At 28.4% G+C, this 15,575-nt stretch overlaps 1 protein-coding gene across 1 annotated transcript; it reads left to right on the plus strand.

Moving 5' to 3' along the window:
* Window positions 1-9,242: 9,242 nt before the first annotated feature.
* On the plus strand, window positions 9,243-13,973 carry LOC102593756 (phytoene synthase 1, chloroplastic). Its single transcript, XM_006343240.2, has 7 exons — window positions 9,243-9,380; window positions 10,636-11,289; window positions 11,414-11,464; window positions 11,890-12,062; window positions 12,377-12,612; window positions 12,952-13,144; window positions 13,498-13,973. The coding sequence occupies exons 2-7, from the start codon at window positions 10,878-10,880 to the stop codon at window positions 13,669-13,671; spliced, it is 1,239 nt and encodes a 412-aa protein (XP_006343302.1). The 5' UTR covers window positions 9,243-9,380; window positions 10,636-10,877; the 3' UTR covers window positions 13,672-13,973.
* The last annotated feature ends 1,602 nt before the right edge of the window (window positions 13,974-15,575 follow it).

Below are 15,575 nucleotides of genomic sequence, written 5' to 3' on the forward strand. Positions count from 1 at the left end.
AAAAAAAGTACATGCAATCACAATAGCTAAAAATTTAAAATATTTTTAAAATCATATAAAAATTTCAATAACTTCTCAAATTCCATAATATGATAATATATATTGGGCCCCATGCTGGCACGGGGTCCTATATCTAGTATATATATAAGTATTCAAGGAGATTCTAACTATCACCACCGAGGTGGGCAACAAAGTTAAGTGAGTTTCATTTCTACTACTGGACCAAGAGATTACTTTATTATTAAGTTTCTTAACACAAATTTCTCAAATATTGTTAACCAATTCTCAATACAAATATTAAAATTATGTAAAAATTAGTGAATCTCCAAAAATCCTCACCCAAAACCCAACATGATACATATGTGATATAATGTCATGTCACCATTAATTGTTTGTTTGAGAGGCACATGGACATCTTAGCAAGTAAATGTAGACCATAAACAAAAATCTCTTTTGTACTTATTTAAATAAAATTTTAAAATAGATTAAAAAAATTTAGCCATAGAGAGTTGATTTCTCCATCAATAGTAAATTTTGTATAATATAAGGTAAAAGTTTTTACAATTCTTTTGATAGAGAATATAATTGTGTGACTTTAATCTATGATAAATCGTAATTATGTGATGGAAAAATAGTAACCTATGAAGATGGAATCAAAATGAGAATATTAGGATAAAGAATCGTACTTTCTAATATAATAAATAATAAAATAAAAATGTGACAATCATGAATTTTTTCGAAAAGGAAATAAAGGGGATGTCGATGGCAAAAAAGACCAGCAAAACAATACAAAACCTCATTCCTTGTGGTTAAGATCGGAGCCAAGTAAGACCAAGAGAGTTTGACGAGAAATTATATTGTAAATTTATTTTTATTTATATAATATATATTGAAGTTCTTTAATTTCTTCATATTTTTTTTTTATATTTTAAATTTCTTGAATAAAAAATTTGGTTCCATTACTACTTATTGTGTAGTGTACTAGTAATTTTGTTACGTGAAAAAAAGAAAGGAGTGGACTAGAAAGACATGATATTTTTTTGCTTTTCACTCGTAATTGTTCGATATTTATATTAAAATCGATTAATTTTCACTCATACTTTGTCTTATTAGAATGATGACAAAAAAATGTGTGTGGTTCATAGTAAATCAACGAGAAACATGTTGCTTCCAACCAAGTGTGGATTCAAATATCCATTTCATCTAAATTTAATCATAAATTTAAACTTATGTGTAAACTTTTACAAAAATCGTAATAAAATACTATTCTCTTTATTTCAATTCTTTTCCAATAATTCTTTGATTTCAGTTTTTTTTTTGTTATGATATGTTTAAGACTATAAGATGAAATAACGTTTTAGTACATTCTACATATCTTTTATTTAATACCACTAGATAAATGTGTTCTTTACTTGTTAAACTCTGTGCAAAGTAAAAAAAAAAAAGGGGGATAAACAAATTGAAACAGAGAAAATACTAAATATGAACCTGCAACTCCAAAATTATAATAATTCGATGCTAAAAACTTTAAATATTGAACTGATAAATTTAAATTCAAGATCCGCTTTCTAACAGCCCATCTTCATCATACGATCAATCGTAATCTAGACTAAGACATCATAACACGCAAATATAATGCAATATAAAACATCCAAAGAGACACATAACTTTATGAAATATGATACATTTTGAATCATAAAAGGAAGGACAAATTACAGAAATCACATACTTTTAAGGTAAAATTACAATTTATCCCTTAAAAGTTTATAATTACAGAAATTCCTCAAATGGATACAATAATATAAGCGTTGATACATTAATCTGATGCGCGAGATACAATAATATAAGTGCTGATACACTAATCTGATGCGCGAAAATGAGGGATTTTTGAGATTTGTAAAACTTATAGGGGATAATGGTAATAAATAAACTAAAAGGTGGGATTTCTATAATTTTTCCTAAAAGGAATATCTTTTTTTTTGGGCCAAAAATATATAGACGTTGCACTGAAAGTTAGTTACAATTGTCATTTTAACACCTCAATTAAGATCAGTATTTGTTAAGCACACAAGTGGACGATTATTTAAATTAATTCTTCAAAAGTTTAAGGTCTTAATTAAATATCCAATAAATGGTAATCTTTAATTTTGTTACGTGAAGGAAAGAAAAGGTGTGAAGTAGTGAGAAATTAATTTTGTTATAATGCAAATATACCTAACTTGAAGTTGACAAATAACATCAAACGAATTCAAAAGTAACTTTCCTTTTATTCACAAGTTGAGCTCGTTACAAGTCTAAGACATTATAATAAACAACACTATAATATAAAGAATCGGTGATCCGATGGTGATGATTACGAAAAAGAAGAGGTGAAGCTTTGAAAATCTATATTAAGTTGTATAAATATAAATTATAGTTATAATACAATTCGAATTCGATATTATATATTACTATAAATTCGATAGTTATTATTTCAAAATAAATATAATACATTTTTAACAATGTAAACTAATTTAAATAGTACCGGAATGTTTGAAATTCATATATAATACTTATAATATTCGTATTAAAAATGTTTTAGTTATTTATGTAAAATGACCAAAATAAGATATTATACTTTTAATAACCCATTAAACTAAATTTTTATAATTTGTTTTGGAGTAACCTAATTTTGTATTACGATGATTACATTTATATTTTATGCTTGAACATCTATAATAGGTATACTTATAAGTATTGTCTTTTAAGTTTTTCTTATGATTTATATTAAAAAGTATATTTAAGGGATTCAATATTATTACTTTGGTTATGTTATTAATTATTGACATAACCGAATAAAGCCAAATCGAATAGAGGAAAATCAAACCAAACCAAATTTATTTTGGATCGGATTGGGTTACACTTTTACAAAACCAAAAACTGAAAAATCCAAACCGAATAGTACAAAACCAAACCGAAAAACCGAATGCACACCCCACTTGCTAATTACAACTATATAGATTTTTCGAACAATGAGTATGCAAATAACAAACCTAATGGATGAGCCATACTTTTTTTTAAGTATAAAGAGCAGGTAAAATCAAAAGGTTGACAACTATATTTTACTTGATTTTTTGTTGTTTAATCACACTCAAAATTATGTATATTTATCGGGCTTTTACGTCTATTAGATAATTTTATAGCAGATTAATTCAAACATTTTTTTCGAAAAAAGAAAAAGAAAATGATAACTAGCATCTATACTATCTTTTGTATCTTCTGAAAGAGCTGAGAAAAATAAAAATAAAAATGTGAACATTCAATAAGATTTTCCTGATAATCTAACTTTTGAGATTAAGTAAATGTGAAAATTTCATAGGATAGCATAGACATATTTTAATTATTATTTTATCCATTATTGAGCTCATATATATTATACTAGTAAATTTGTCCGCGCTTCGCGCGGTGTGAATTGCATTTTATAAATTTGTTATTAATTGAAAAGTCAATTTACAATCATAGTTTGTTTTTTTAAAAAATAAACACTTTAAATGTTTTAAACTATATTGAAAAATGCTCTTATTCGAGTAGATTTTCATTCAACAACCAAAATTATGTTCAATAATTTTTTTAATATGTTAGCTTTCATATAAAATGTGGCTTGCAATAATATTCGAACTTCATTTAGTGAAATGGACAAAAAATTATAGGTATTTTAGATAAGTCGAATATATTAAAAATTTATAAATGATAACATTTTTTCAAACTTTTATCACCTGTTAATAAGTCTTCTCAAATGGTAAATGATGTGTTCATCGAGTTCATTATCCTAGTATACTAAAAGTATATAAATAACAATATGCTTATATTTTTTTGAACCATTAGACATATGATAAAAAAAATATGAAGTAAAAAATATATCTACAATTTTTTTTTGTTCTTCTTTTCTTCACCTTGTTTTGTTTTTCATTCTGTTTTTATAGTTAACATATTATTTGTTAATATTAGTTCTTATTAATGTCACCATAATATAATTTGCATACACATTCTTACTATTGAAATTAAATGATTATGCAAGTAACTTTTTAATAACTACGATAATTTAACGTGAGTTATGACTATTACTAATTAAGAGTGAAAATTGTGAAGATGGAGAAGTGTGCATTATGAGAAATGTGACTCTTTTTTTTTAAAAAAATAAAAAATTGATGAAAGAGAAGTGTTACTTATTTTTTCCCTTGTTATTTCCCAACTTTATAAATACCTCTCATATTTCAAAAGCTAAAAAGATCAAACATTAATGCCATCCCCTCCTTTGTTCAATAAGTATAATTTTGATTTATTTGTTGGGGCTCAAGTAACCCTAGTTACGCTATTCTAAAATTTTAACTCATTCAAATCTTTCTGTTTCCGATTTCAAAAGAATCTACAATCTAATTTATCTTAAGTAAATAATTATGCATATATAAATCCGATTTTTAAATAAATTTGAGTATTTGAGAGGTGTTTGTTAGCTTTTCCCTTATTATTTTCCAACTTTATAAATATCTTTCACATTTCAAAAGCTAAAAACATCAAATATTAATACCATCATCTTCCTTGTTCAATAAGTATAATTTTGATTTATTTGTTGACGCTCAAGTAATCCTAGTTACACTATTCTAAAATTTTAATTCATTCAAATCTTTCTATTTCCGATTTCAAAAGGATCTATAATCTAATTTATCTTAATTAAATAATTATGCATGTATAACTCAGATTTTAAAATAAATTTGGATATTTATAAAAAAAAAAAAAAAACTATAAAACATAATCACTTTTTTCTCCCCTTTTGATTTTTCTCCTTATTTCCTTATTATATACTTGTTAGAATTACTATCCTTGTTATCATAAAATATATGTCTTACTAATTATATCATTTTTTGGTAATTAATTCAATTCTTTTTTTTCTTTTTTTTATTCAAAATCCCCAAAATCATGTTTCGGAAATTAATTTTTCCTATTATTACTATAAGCCCATTAAGTTCTCTATAAATTCAACAAAAAAGATAAGAAAATCAATTGATTTATACTACACAAAGTTTTTATATTAAATAAACCTCTTTTGTCAAAGAGAAAACTTTGTCAAAACTAAAAAATTTATAGGAAATGTGAGGAACTTGAAGAATATTCTTTAAGATTTTATTTTTATTCATATATAATTTGTTTTGAGATGAAAGAAATAATTATATTTTTTAAAAAAATATGTTACTTATTTTGGGAGCATTTAGAAATCGTATAAGGAGAGGTTTTGTTTATGAATAATAATAATAATAATAATAATAATAATAATAATAATAATAATAATAATAATAATAATAATAATAATAATAATAATAATAAGATGTAAAATTAACATAATTATTTTTTAAATTTAAAACATGGCATTTACTCTAAAAAAAATAAAAATTTGTTACATTTGAATTCACACTATAACTATATACAAGCTTCCAACAGAAAAATATACGTAGATAAATTTTGATAGACATAGATAAAGTTTGATATATCGCTAATGATTGATATTCTTCAAGCTTGATTATAATGAGTTCCTTTCACAAATAAGGTCATATATATATCACTCTCTCCCATTTTTTAACAAATAAAATCAGGCATGGAAATTACATACAAAGTTATGCTAAGATAAAAAACAATTAAAAAAAGGCAAAAAGAAGAAAGAAACTTCTTGCAAAAAGAGTTTCTAATGATGAGAAGCAAAATAAAAAGAAGAAAAATTGAAAAGCAAGTTATGAATGAAAAAGGCAGAATGTTGTAAAGGTCAGGACATTTGCTTTAGTATTTATAGTTAGCAAAAGAAATAGTAACATAATAATATGAAAAGATAGATAACGTATATTTGAGTAATTATAATTGAATGAGTATTAAGTATTTTTTTTAATTGAGTTTTATCATAAAAAAGACTTAATTAGCTTTAAGATAATGTTGCTACGTGGGTTGATTCAGTTTCTGATTCAGTTTTAATAGGATTTTATTGGGTTTGGTTTCTACATTTAATTGACCTTTTTATTGATAATCAATTAGATTGTACTAGAAAATGCAAAAGAAGAAGAAGAAGAAGAAGAGAATAATAGCATTAATGATAAAATAAATTAAATCTGATTATTAATAAAGAAAGAATTAAATGTGACTATCTTTAATATTTAGGTGATTTTTTTTTTGTATTTTAAAATTTGAAAAATGACCAAAAAAATCACAAAAAAGATAAATAGATTCCTAGCCCTTAGAGGCATGCCACATCAACATGTATAACATTCTCCTTTATATATATATAAAGATCGTTCACATTTTAAATATTCAGTCATGAATATGTGGGGAACATTAGTGTCCCACATCGTTATATGATGAACTAATTTACTTCGTTATATGAATTTGAGCAATTTTTGCATCATACTTCATGAACTAACTTTTAATTTATATGACACACTTTCTTGTTAGTCAGTCTTAAAAAGATTGACACATTTTTTTATTTGACAAATATTTAATGACACTATTAAAATTTTACTCTCTTTGGATTTCACTTATTTGGTTAAAGGTGTACTTTTCTATTTTAAAATCATTAATTTTAGGTATAATTTTTGAACATTGTAAAACCTTTTCATATATCTTAAACTCCATACCTAATTATATTATTTTATATAAATTGAGACGGAAAAAATATCATTTATCAGATACTCGTGTCACTATACACTGGGGGTGTTCACAGATCGGTTTGGATCGATTATTGATCAAAATCAAAATCAAATCAATTTAATCGATTTTTACCAACCAAACCAAACCAAATATACTATACATTTATTGATTTGGTTGTTAAGGATTTCAATTTGATTTGATTCGGTTATTTGGTTATCAATCATACACAAAAATAAAAGAAACAATTCATTCAAAAGAGGAAAAAAGAGAGGCAAGAATTCATTCAAAATGAAAAATACTTAGAACAACCGACTTTATAAAACTTTCAAGTACTAAATTTACCGTGAATAAAACTTTCAAATTCACCATTTTAGCCTTGAAGTAAGAGACAATGACATTCCCACTAAGAATTGCCAAAGACACTCATATACATGAAACCAATAAGATAAATGTTCTCATCTAGAATGTTCCATAAATAAATTATGATTAAAACATATATAAGATATTTAAATTTTTTTATAAAAATAATATATTATGTTTATATAATAATAAAATATATGTATATAATTTATCGATTTGATTATTTCTTTAACTTTCTTAACAAAATCAAAACCAAACCAAATACTATCAGTTTTCAAGAATCTAACACCAAATCAAACTCAAATAAAATTGATTTATTTGATCAATTTAATTTAATTTTTTAATCTGAATTAATTTTTATCCAAATCGTAAACACCACTCCTTTTCACCATCACAAGGGGTAAGAACTAGCAAGCCATTTTGCCTTAACAAAAGCTTACTATTGGTGTATAGACAATTGGTTGGGTTTTCTTATCAATTATATCATCTACTAGTACCCAATTTTCCCAAAACTGAATAAAATATAGCATATCCACTGAGGTGGTTACACGTGTACACTCAACCAATAAGGGCACTTATATTCCTTGATAACAGTATCTTCCCGCTATCATATATTTCTACATTTTTATTTGACGGTCAGTAAGGTATATGCATGCTCTATTCTGTTTTAAATTTTATTTATGAAATTATACTAAATATGTTATTATTGATTTTAGTATATAAATTTATGTTTCATATCAAATTCATATAAATTGACACCACTAAGTTCGTTGCATTTGTATGTAGACCCGATTATTTAGATTCACGCTACATGACTCATTTAATTTGAAGGTGTAACTTCTACTACTCCCTCTTGTCTATTTACTTGTTATGTTTTTTACGCATCTCTTAAGAAAATGATAAGTTGATAAATTGTTCTTATTTACTCTTTGATCTCAATTTATTAGTACTATTTTTAATCACATTAATTTCTCTCCATATCTATTGCGTATGGATAAAGATGAAAATAATAATTGATTTTATCTTAATTTTTTAAAATAAAAATTATTTAGACTAAGTATTTTTAATAAGCACGACATCTAAAATGAAACGAAAGAGTAGTTTTTTCAAAAAATACTTTTAGCATCTAATACAATCTTATAGGATTTGATAAGATTTTCTTGATGTTTCTGATAGGGGTGTGCAAAAATCGAACTGATCGATAAATCGAACCGAAAAAAGTGTTATTGGTTTATTGTTATTGAGTTATTGGATTAACGGTTATTTAATGGTTTTATAAAAAAATATTATTAGGTTATCAATTTGATATTGGTTTTTTAATATTGGGTTATTGGGTTAACCGATAACCCTTTAAAAATATAATTGCTTACTATTTTATTTTTTAGTCATACATAAATATCAAACAAAAAATATTAATATAATCATCATATTAGACAATAACTATAAGGAGCCTACACAATTAACACTACTTAACTCTGCTCTTTACATTTACCCTTTAGGTTTTAACATTAATTCAGTCTTAGGTTCACAATGTCAAAACCTAAAGAACTAAGAACGATGACGGGTAAAGTTTGCAACGACGACGACAAGGGTTAGGCAACGGCTAGAGTTGTGAATTGTGAGTAATAACTATATTTTTACTAAACTACGCAGAATTTTTGCACTCAATGAGTAATTTGATTTCTCAAGTTTTTTTTCCGCGTCAAATTGTTGGACAAGTCATATATTTGTTTTGAAAGCGTTTTCTTATTGGTTAAATCGAAAATCAAATCGTTAAAGACCAAAAATCGATAACAACTATCTTATTGGTTTGGTTATCGGTTTAGCCTATTTAAAAAGCAAAACCAATAATACTTAAAACAAAACCGAACCGACCAATACACACCCCTAATTTCTGGTCAAAAGATTTTCATAATTTTCCTCAAATCTAATGTATTAAATGTTTGACGGAAACGAAAAATTCAAACTTTTAATAAATTATTTGAAGGACTAAAACTGTTGAAGAATATATTTACGAAGCTAATTTGAACCTAGTGGCAAACATAAAGGGACCATCTTTGTCATTTTTCTCTCAAAACTTGAAAATCTACGTGTCTTAATATAAGACCAAAGAATTAATATTTACTGAAAAAAAGTAAAAATGAGGATATGGATTCTGAATCACTCAATTCCAATCAGCAAAAATAAAATAAAATAAATTTAAAAAATAATAATAAATGCTATAAAATCACCAAAATATGTGGAGCAAAAAGTGCAGAAAAACCAACAAATTGCATTCTGCATTTCTTGAAAGTGGCCATTGTTGAAAGAAAACGTGAAATTTGAGTGGCCATTCTTGATTTCTTGAAACAAAGGTTTGTTTCCCTTCACTTCTTGATATATAAAGTTGCAATCTTTATAACTTTCTATTGCTTTGCTAGTGTTTTTGTTGCTATATATATATATAGGGGTGGAGTTAGAGTGTAAGTTACGCGTTTAGTCGAATTCAGTAACTTTAGTCAAAACTATGTAATTTAGTAAGTTAAAAAAATATTAGAATTCAGAATCCATAAACTTCAAATTTTGGCTTCGTTAGTCTGTGACTATACAATAATAGAAATTGAGAGTGACCATTATTGAAAGAAAGATGGAATTTGTGTAAGTTTTGTTTCCTTTCACTTCTTGATGTATAAAGTTGCAATCTTTAACATTCTTTGTTAACTTTTTATTGGTTTGGTATACGGGTTCGGTTAAATTCAGTAGCTTTAGTTTAAACCCTATGCAGAATCTGTAAACTTCAAATTTTGGCTCCGCCTGCGGCTAGTCACTATATAATAATAGGAATTGAGCACTTGGCTTCTATGTGTACCAAAATTAGAAAATGAGGTGATTATTATAATCTTGTTGACTAAATATAGAAAGCATCCATTACCCCCAAAAAGTGTGATTTCACTGTCATTGGAGGTTTTTTTAATTTTATTTTATTTGTGCTTTCAATAATGCAGAGTAGTTTTACAAAGATCCTTTCTTTGTGCCACTGGTAGGTAATATTGCTGATTTTGTTGTAGTTTTGGGGTTATAAAGTTCACATTATTTATACTGGAGGATGGGGTGAGGGGTTGTCTATAATGCTGGTTACGGTTTCACGTGAACTCAGTAATTTTTGTAGATACTAAGAAATCCACTCAGTGTTCTTACAGTGTCTTGCTTTTGATTTCACCATCTTTGGTTGTTGATTGTGTTTAGGTTATCACATTTTTCTGTGGTTGTAACTGTTTCCTTATTAGTTGCTTTGTTTCTACACTATTGTTTTCCCTCTTTTATACCTATTTTGATATGTTGTACTCGAACCGAGGGTCATCCGGAAACAACCTCTTTTACCTCCACGAGGTAGGGGTATGGTCTGTGTCCACTCTACCCTCTCCAGACCCCACTTGTGGGATTTCACTGTGTCTGTTATTGTTATTATTGTACTAAAGAAATCCACTAAATATTTGATTTTGAACCCAATCTGTATTGTAATATTAACTTGAGGTCGCTATAGGAGCTCATAAACTTCAAATTCTGAATCAACATCTGTTTGTCATAACTGTATCTCAAATGTGGTGTTTGGTTTATCTCATTTTGCAGAAGCCAAGAAACAGGTTATTCCTTGAGTTAGGAGAAGTTGGTTTGCTTTGTTTGTGGTTTTTTTTATAATCTTTTCTACAGAAGGGAAAGTGGGTAATATTGTTTGGAAGTGGAAATATACTCTAGTGGGAATCTACTAGGAGTAATTTATTTTCTATAAACTAAGCAAAGTTTGGAAGGTGACAAAAACAAAGACAAAAATCTTGGAATTGTTTTAGAAAACCAAGGTTTTCTTGCTCAGAATGTCTGTTGCCTTGTTATGGGTTGTTTCTCCTTGTGAGGTCTCAAATGGGACAGGATTCTTGGAATCCGTCCGGGAGGGAAAAAGTTTTTTTGATTCATCGAGGCATAGGAATTTGGTGTCCAATGAGAGAATCAATAGAGGTGGTGGAAAACAAACTAATAATGGACGGAAATTTTCTGTACGGTCTGCTATTGTGGCTACTCCATCTGGAGAACGAACGATGACATCGGAACAGATGGTCTATGATGTGGTTTTGAGGCAGGCAGCCTTGGTGAAGAGGCAGCTGAGATCTACCGATGAGTTAGAAGTGAAGCCAGACATACCTGTTCCTGGGAATTTGGGCTTGTTAAGTGAAGCATATGATAGGTGTGGTGAAGTATGTGCAGAGTACGCTAAGACGTTTAACTTAGGTTAGCTTCTTTAATCTATTCATGCATTTACCAATTTTTTTCGTTAAAGTACTAATTATGACTATATATATGCCTGTTCATGTAATTGATGAAGACAAAATTTGATCTTTGTTTGGTTATTCAGGAACTATGCTAATGACTCCCGAGAGAAGAAGGGCTATCTGGGCAATATATGGTGAGGTTTCTAGCCATTTAATAACAGATACGCACATAAACACATATGATTAATCGGAGACGAGAAAAAAAGAACTAAAGTTTGAGTTTGAGGGTCACATGTAATAGGTAAAATCCGAGCTTGGCTAGCTTGAGACGTTTTATTGTCATATCATGCTTAATACTAGCCAAAACATTGAAAAAGAACATGATTAATATTCACATACTAATGTTTTCATTTGTGTTACTGTTCACATTTTTACCGATGGAACTGGTTTGTTTTGATTTGTTAAACTTCATATTCGATGTTAATAAAATATACCAATTCTCCCTCTTTCTCCACTTCAAGCTTTACTCTAGTGTTGAAAGAGAAAACTCCTTTTAATGACTGCATATATAAACGAACTTCTTGAGTTGAATAGTTTCTCATTATGTCTGTTTAAACAGTATGGTGCAGGAGAACAGATGAACTTGTTGATGGCCCGAATGCATCATATATTACACCGGCAGCCTTAGATAGGTGGGAAGATAGACTAGAAGATGTTTTCAATGGGCGGCCATTTGACATGCTCGATGGTGCTTTGTCCGATACAGTTTCCAACTTTCCAGTTGATATTCAGGTTAGTCTTCCAATTCTATGATCTTTATATTTGTTCAATTTTAGTTTGATGTCGTGTTAACTGAGTGGTTTTCCGATAGCTTACATCAGCCTTGTGGAAAATGTTTTTAGTTGGATCTCTAGTTCTGTTTCCTTTATCTGTTTCTCTCGTCCGAGATTCTACACATACTTTGTTCTGCTTTAACATTTTTTTCGTCTTTTGGTGTTGTTTTGTATGTGAATCATATATTTGGAACAGAAACATTATTAGTTCATATAATTTGATTTGCTTTGTTCAATAACGTAAATCATCTATCCTTTCAATATATGTTGCAGCCATTCAGAGATATGATTGAAGGAATGCGTATGGACTTGAGGAAGTCGAGATACAAAAACTTTGACGAACTATATCTCTATTGTTATTATGTTGCTGGTACGGTTGGGTTGATGAGTGTTCCAATTATGGGTATCGCACCTGAATCAAAGGCAACAACAGAGAGTGTATATAATGCTGCTTTGGCTTTGGGGATCGCAAATCAATTAACCAACATACTCAGAGATGTTGGAGAAGAGTAAGTACAAAGCTATATTTTACGCACATAAATGTTTTTTGCTAATATTTACATATCAAAAAATAGAAAAATGAGCTTTTCGGTTATCCAGTTTATTTGTTTTCTATGTCAACATAAGAGTATAAAGTAATTAGTATCAGTCGTTCTGGGAATAAAACTGCAGAACTCAATTTAGCCTTGTTGGAAAATGCTGCTTCTTTTGAGAGCTTAAAGCTCATTAGTTAGTCGTTAGAGGCGAAGAAATTATTCATTTTCCATCTTTATTCCACCATAAAGTTGAAAGTGCCATGTATTAGCTCTTAAGGCTTCCGTTGTTCTTATATATTGCTTTCCCTGCAGTGCCAGAAGAGGAAGAGTCTACTTGCCTCAAGACGAATTAGCACAGGCAGGTCTATCCGATGAAGACATATTTGCTGGAAGGGTGACCGATAAATGGAGAATATTTATGAAGAAGCAAATCCATAGGGCAAGAAAGTTCTTTGATGATGCAGAGAAAGGAGTGACAGAATTAAGCGCAGCTAGTAGATTCCCTGTAAGCATTCGTAAACTCTTAGTCATATGAACATGATTTCTATAGCTCAGATCTTTAGTTTTCTCTGAACGACCTACAAACCAACGGATAGCCTTGCATTGAGCTTGCCGTTCTGAGTATTTGCACTAACATTACATCATGTGGATCCTGAAATGGCTTGGATTGCTATTATTCTGGATATGGCAAAATCATTCTATTAGTATTAGATATCGAATAACTACATTTGACCTAACAAGTACCTTGTGTTAGAATTACAATATCTCATACCTCGTATCTTTAGTATTCTCTTATTTATTACCCGTGTCTACTATTCTGGCAAAATAACCTCACACGTTCCCCGTTTTTTTCCCCAGGTATGGGCATCTTTGGTCTTGTACCGCAAGATTCTCGACGAGATTGAAGCCAATGACTACAACAACTTCACAAGGAGAGCTTATGTGAGCAAATCAAAGAAGTTGATTGCATTACCTATTGCATATGCAAAATCTCTTGTGCCTCCTACAAGAACTATCTCTCTTCTAAGCTAAAGAATGAAATCCAGATATATATATAAAAAATAAAATCAAGGCTAGTTAAGCAATATACATTAGAAAAAAAAAGGAAGAAGAAATATTGTTGTATTGATATAAATGTATATCATAAAGATTAGGTTGTAGTAAAATTCAATATAACAATCTCTCATAGTTGTAACTTTTCAACAATTATCTGCTCCGCACTTGGCTACTCAGGATAATACTGTGGGCACGATAACTGATATACCAAATTCATTTTTGGTTCATTAGAAAAATTGTTGTTACATTTTCGGGGAAATAAAAAACTATCTCACAAATGATGATTTTGCATTTGAATTTTGTAAAGTTGTCATTCAAATTCGATTCAATCCATACACCAATAGCCAACAAGAGAGTTAGAGACACAATGGTCTAGCCATCTAGACTCAGCTTATTGAGTAATATTTTTTTTAGTGGTGTATACAGAATTTGATTTTTTGATCGATTCGGTTTGTAAATATATCCAATCATATTCAAATCAGAAAATCACAATATTTTATAATTGAATTTGTAAACTAAATTCGAATTGTATTATTCAAATTGCTATACATTTTACCTATCTTAATAATCTTTTTACCTTTTTAAAACTTTGTAACAGACTTTATTGAGTATTTGACGGTTTGGGCCAAAACAAATAAGATCATTTAAGGTGTTGGAGCTTTGGATTTACCATCTTAGCAATTCTTTCTTGTCCATTAGTTACAGATTAGGATTTTAAGAAAACTCAATCAGCTAGAACCTTTTAGTGAGAATTAGCTAGATATCACCGATAAATTTCACAATTAATTCTATATTTTCTAATAAATAACGAGAAAAGAACACTTGTACCCCAGAAAGGCAAACTATGTACAAACGGCTACCCCTTACTTTCATACCCCCTGTTTTCACTAATGTGCACTTACTGTTTGATATCATCAATATATATATATTGATGTGGTATCAAGGATGAAGAAGCAGTGGTTCAGTGAATAGAAGAAAGGGGCAGTCGGCAAATAGTTTGGACCGTGATTTCAATCAAGATAAATATATTGGGCTGAGTTCAATTTGAATAAATACTTTGCCTAATAAGTCCAATTTGTATAATTTTTTCATAAATAATCTCATAAAATATTCTGTAATTATTATTCTTATCCACAAACCCAAACAAGCCCTAACCATTGGATGAGTCGGTGGGCCCAAGTATGCTTGCTAGTCCACAAACATAGGACTTGCTTCATTAGGTGTGAAACCGACACTAATTTGACCAAAAAGTATTAGGGAAAGTTTTTTTTTTCTTATTTATTTTTATTTATGGTAGAAAAATAGTAGGGAAAGTTATCTTCACATAGAAAATATGTGCTCTATATTTATTTTGAAATAATGAAAAATTAAAAAATTATATTTTATCTATCTCTATTTTATTCAAAACTGTATTGATTCGCTTTATACATATATAAAGCAAATAAGTGTAGCAAACTATTAGTTGATAATTAGCTAAACTATCACATAATTAGTAATTATAAGATTCAAAATACCGATTTTTCTAAAATTTCATAGAAATAGTAAATGTGTATAATATTGGGGATCTAGGGAGATTTGTTACGATTTTGTCCTGATTTTCTTACTTTATTTGAAGTTTATTTTTTCCTAAAAAGAAAGACAAAGCATTACCATAAATATATTTTTTTTCTTTTCTGAAATTAAAACATTATTTTCTTCCATATTTGGTTTATTCTTTCCTTAGAGGAAACGTTTGGAACTCTATAAATTGAAGATCCATCTTCTCATACAAAATACAATAGTAACATCCACAATGTAGTCGTTTAAAGAGTTTTGTTTATGAGGAGATTATTCTCCCAATATAGTTTATGCTTTTTGATATTAGTTTTCACTATGTAGGT

The sequence above is a fragment of the Solanum tuberosum genome, unplaced genomic scaffold, assembly GCF_000226075.1.
Source record: "Solanum tuberosum cultivar DM 1-3 516 R44 unplaced genomic scaffold, SolTub_3.0 scf00039, whole genome shotgun sequence".
In the NCBI taxonomy this organism is placed as follows: domain Eukaryota; kingdom Viridiplantae; phylum Streptophyta; class Magnoliopsida; order Solanales; family Solanaceae; genus Solanum; species Solanum tuberosum.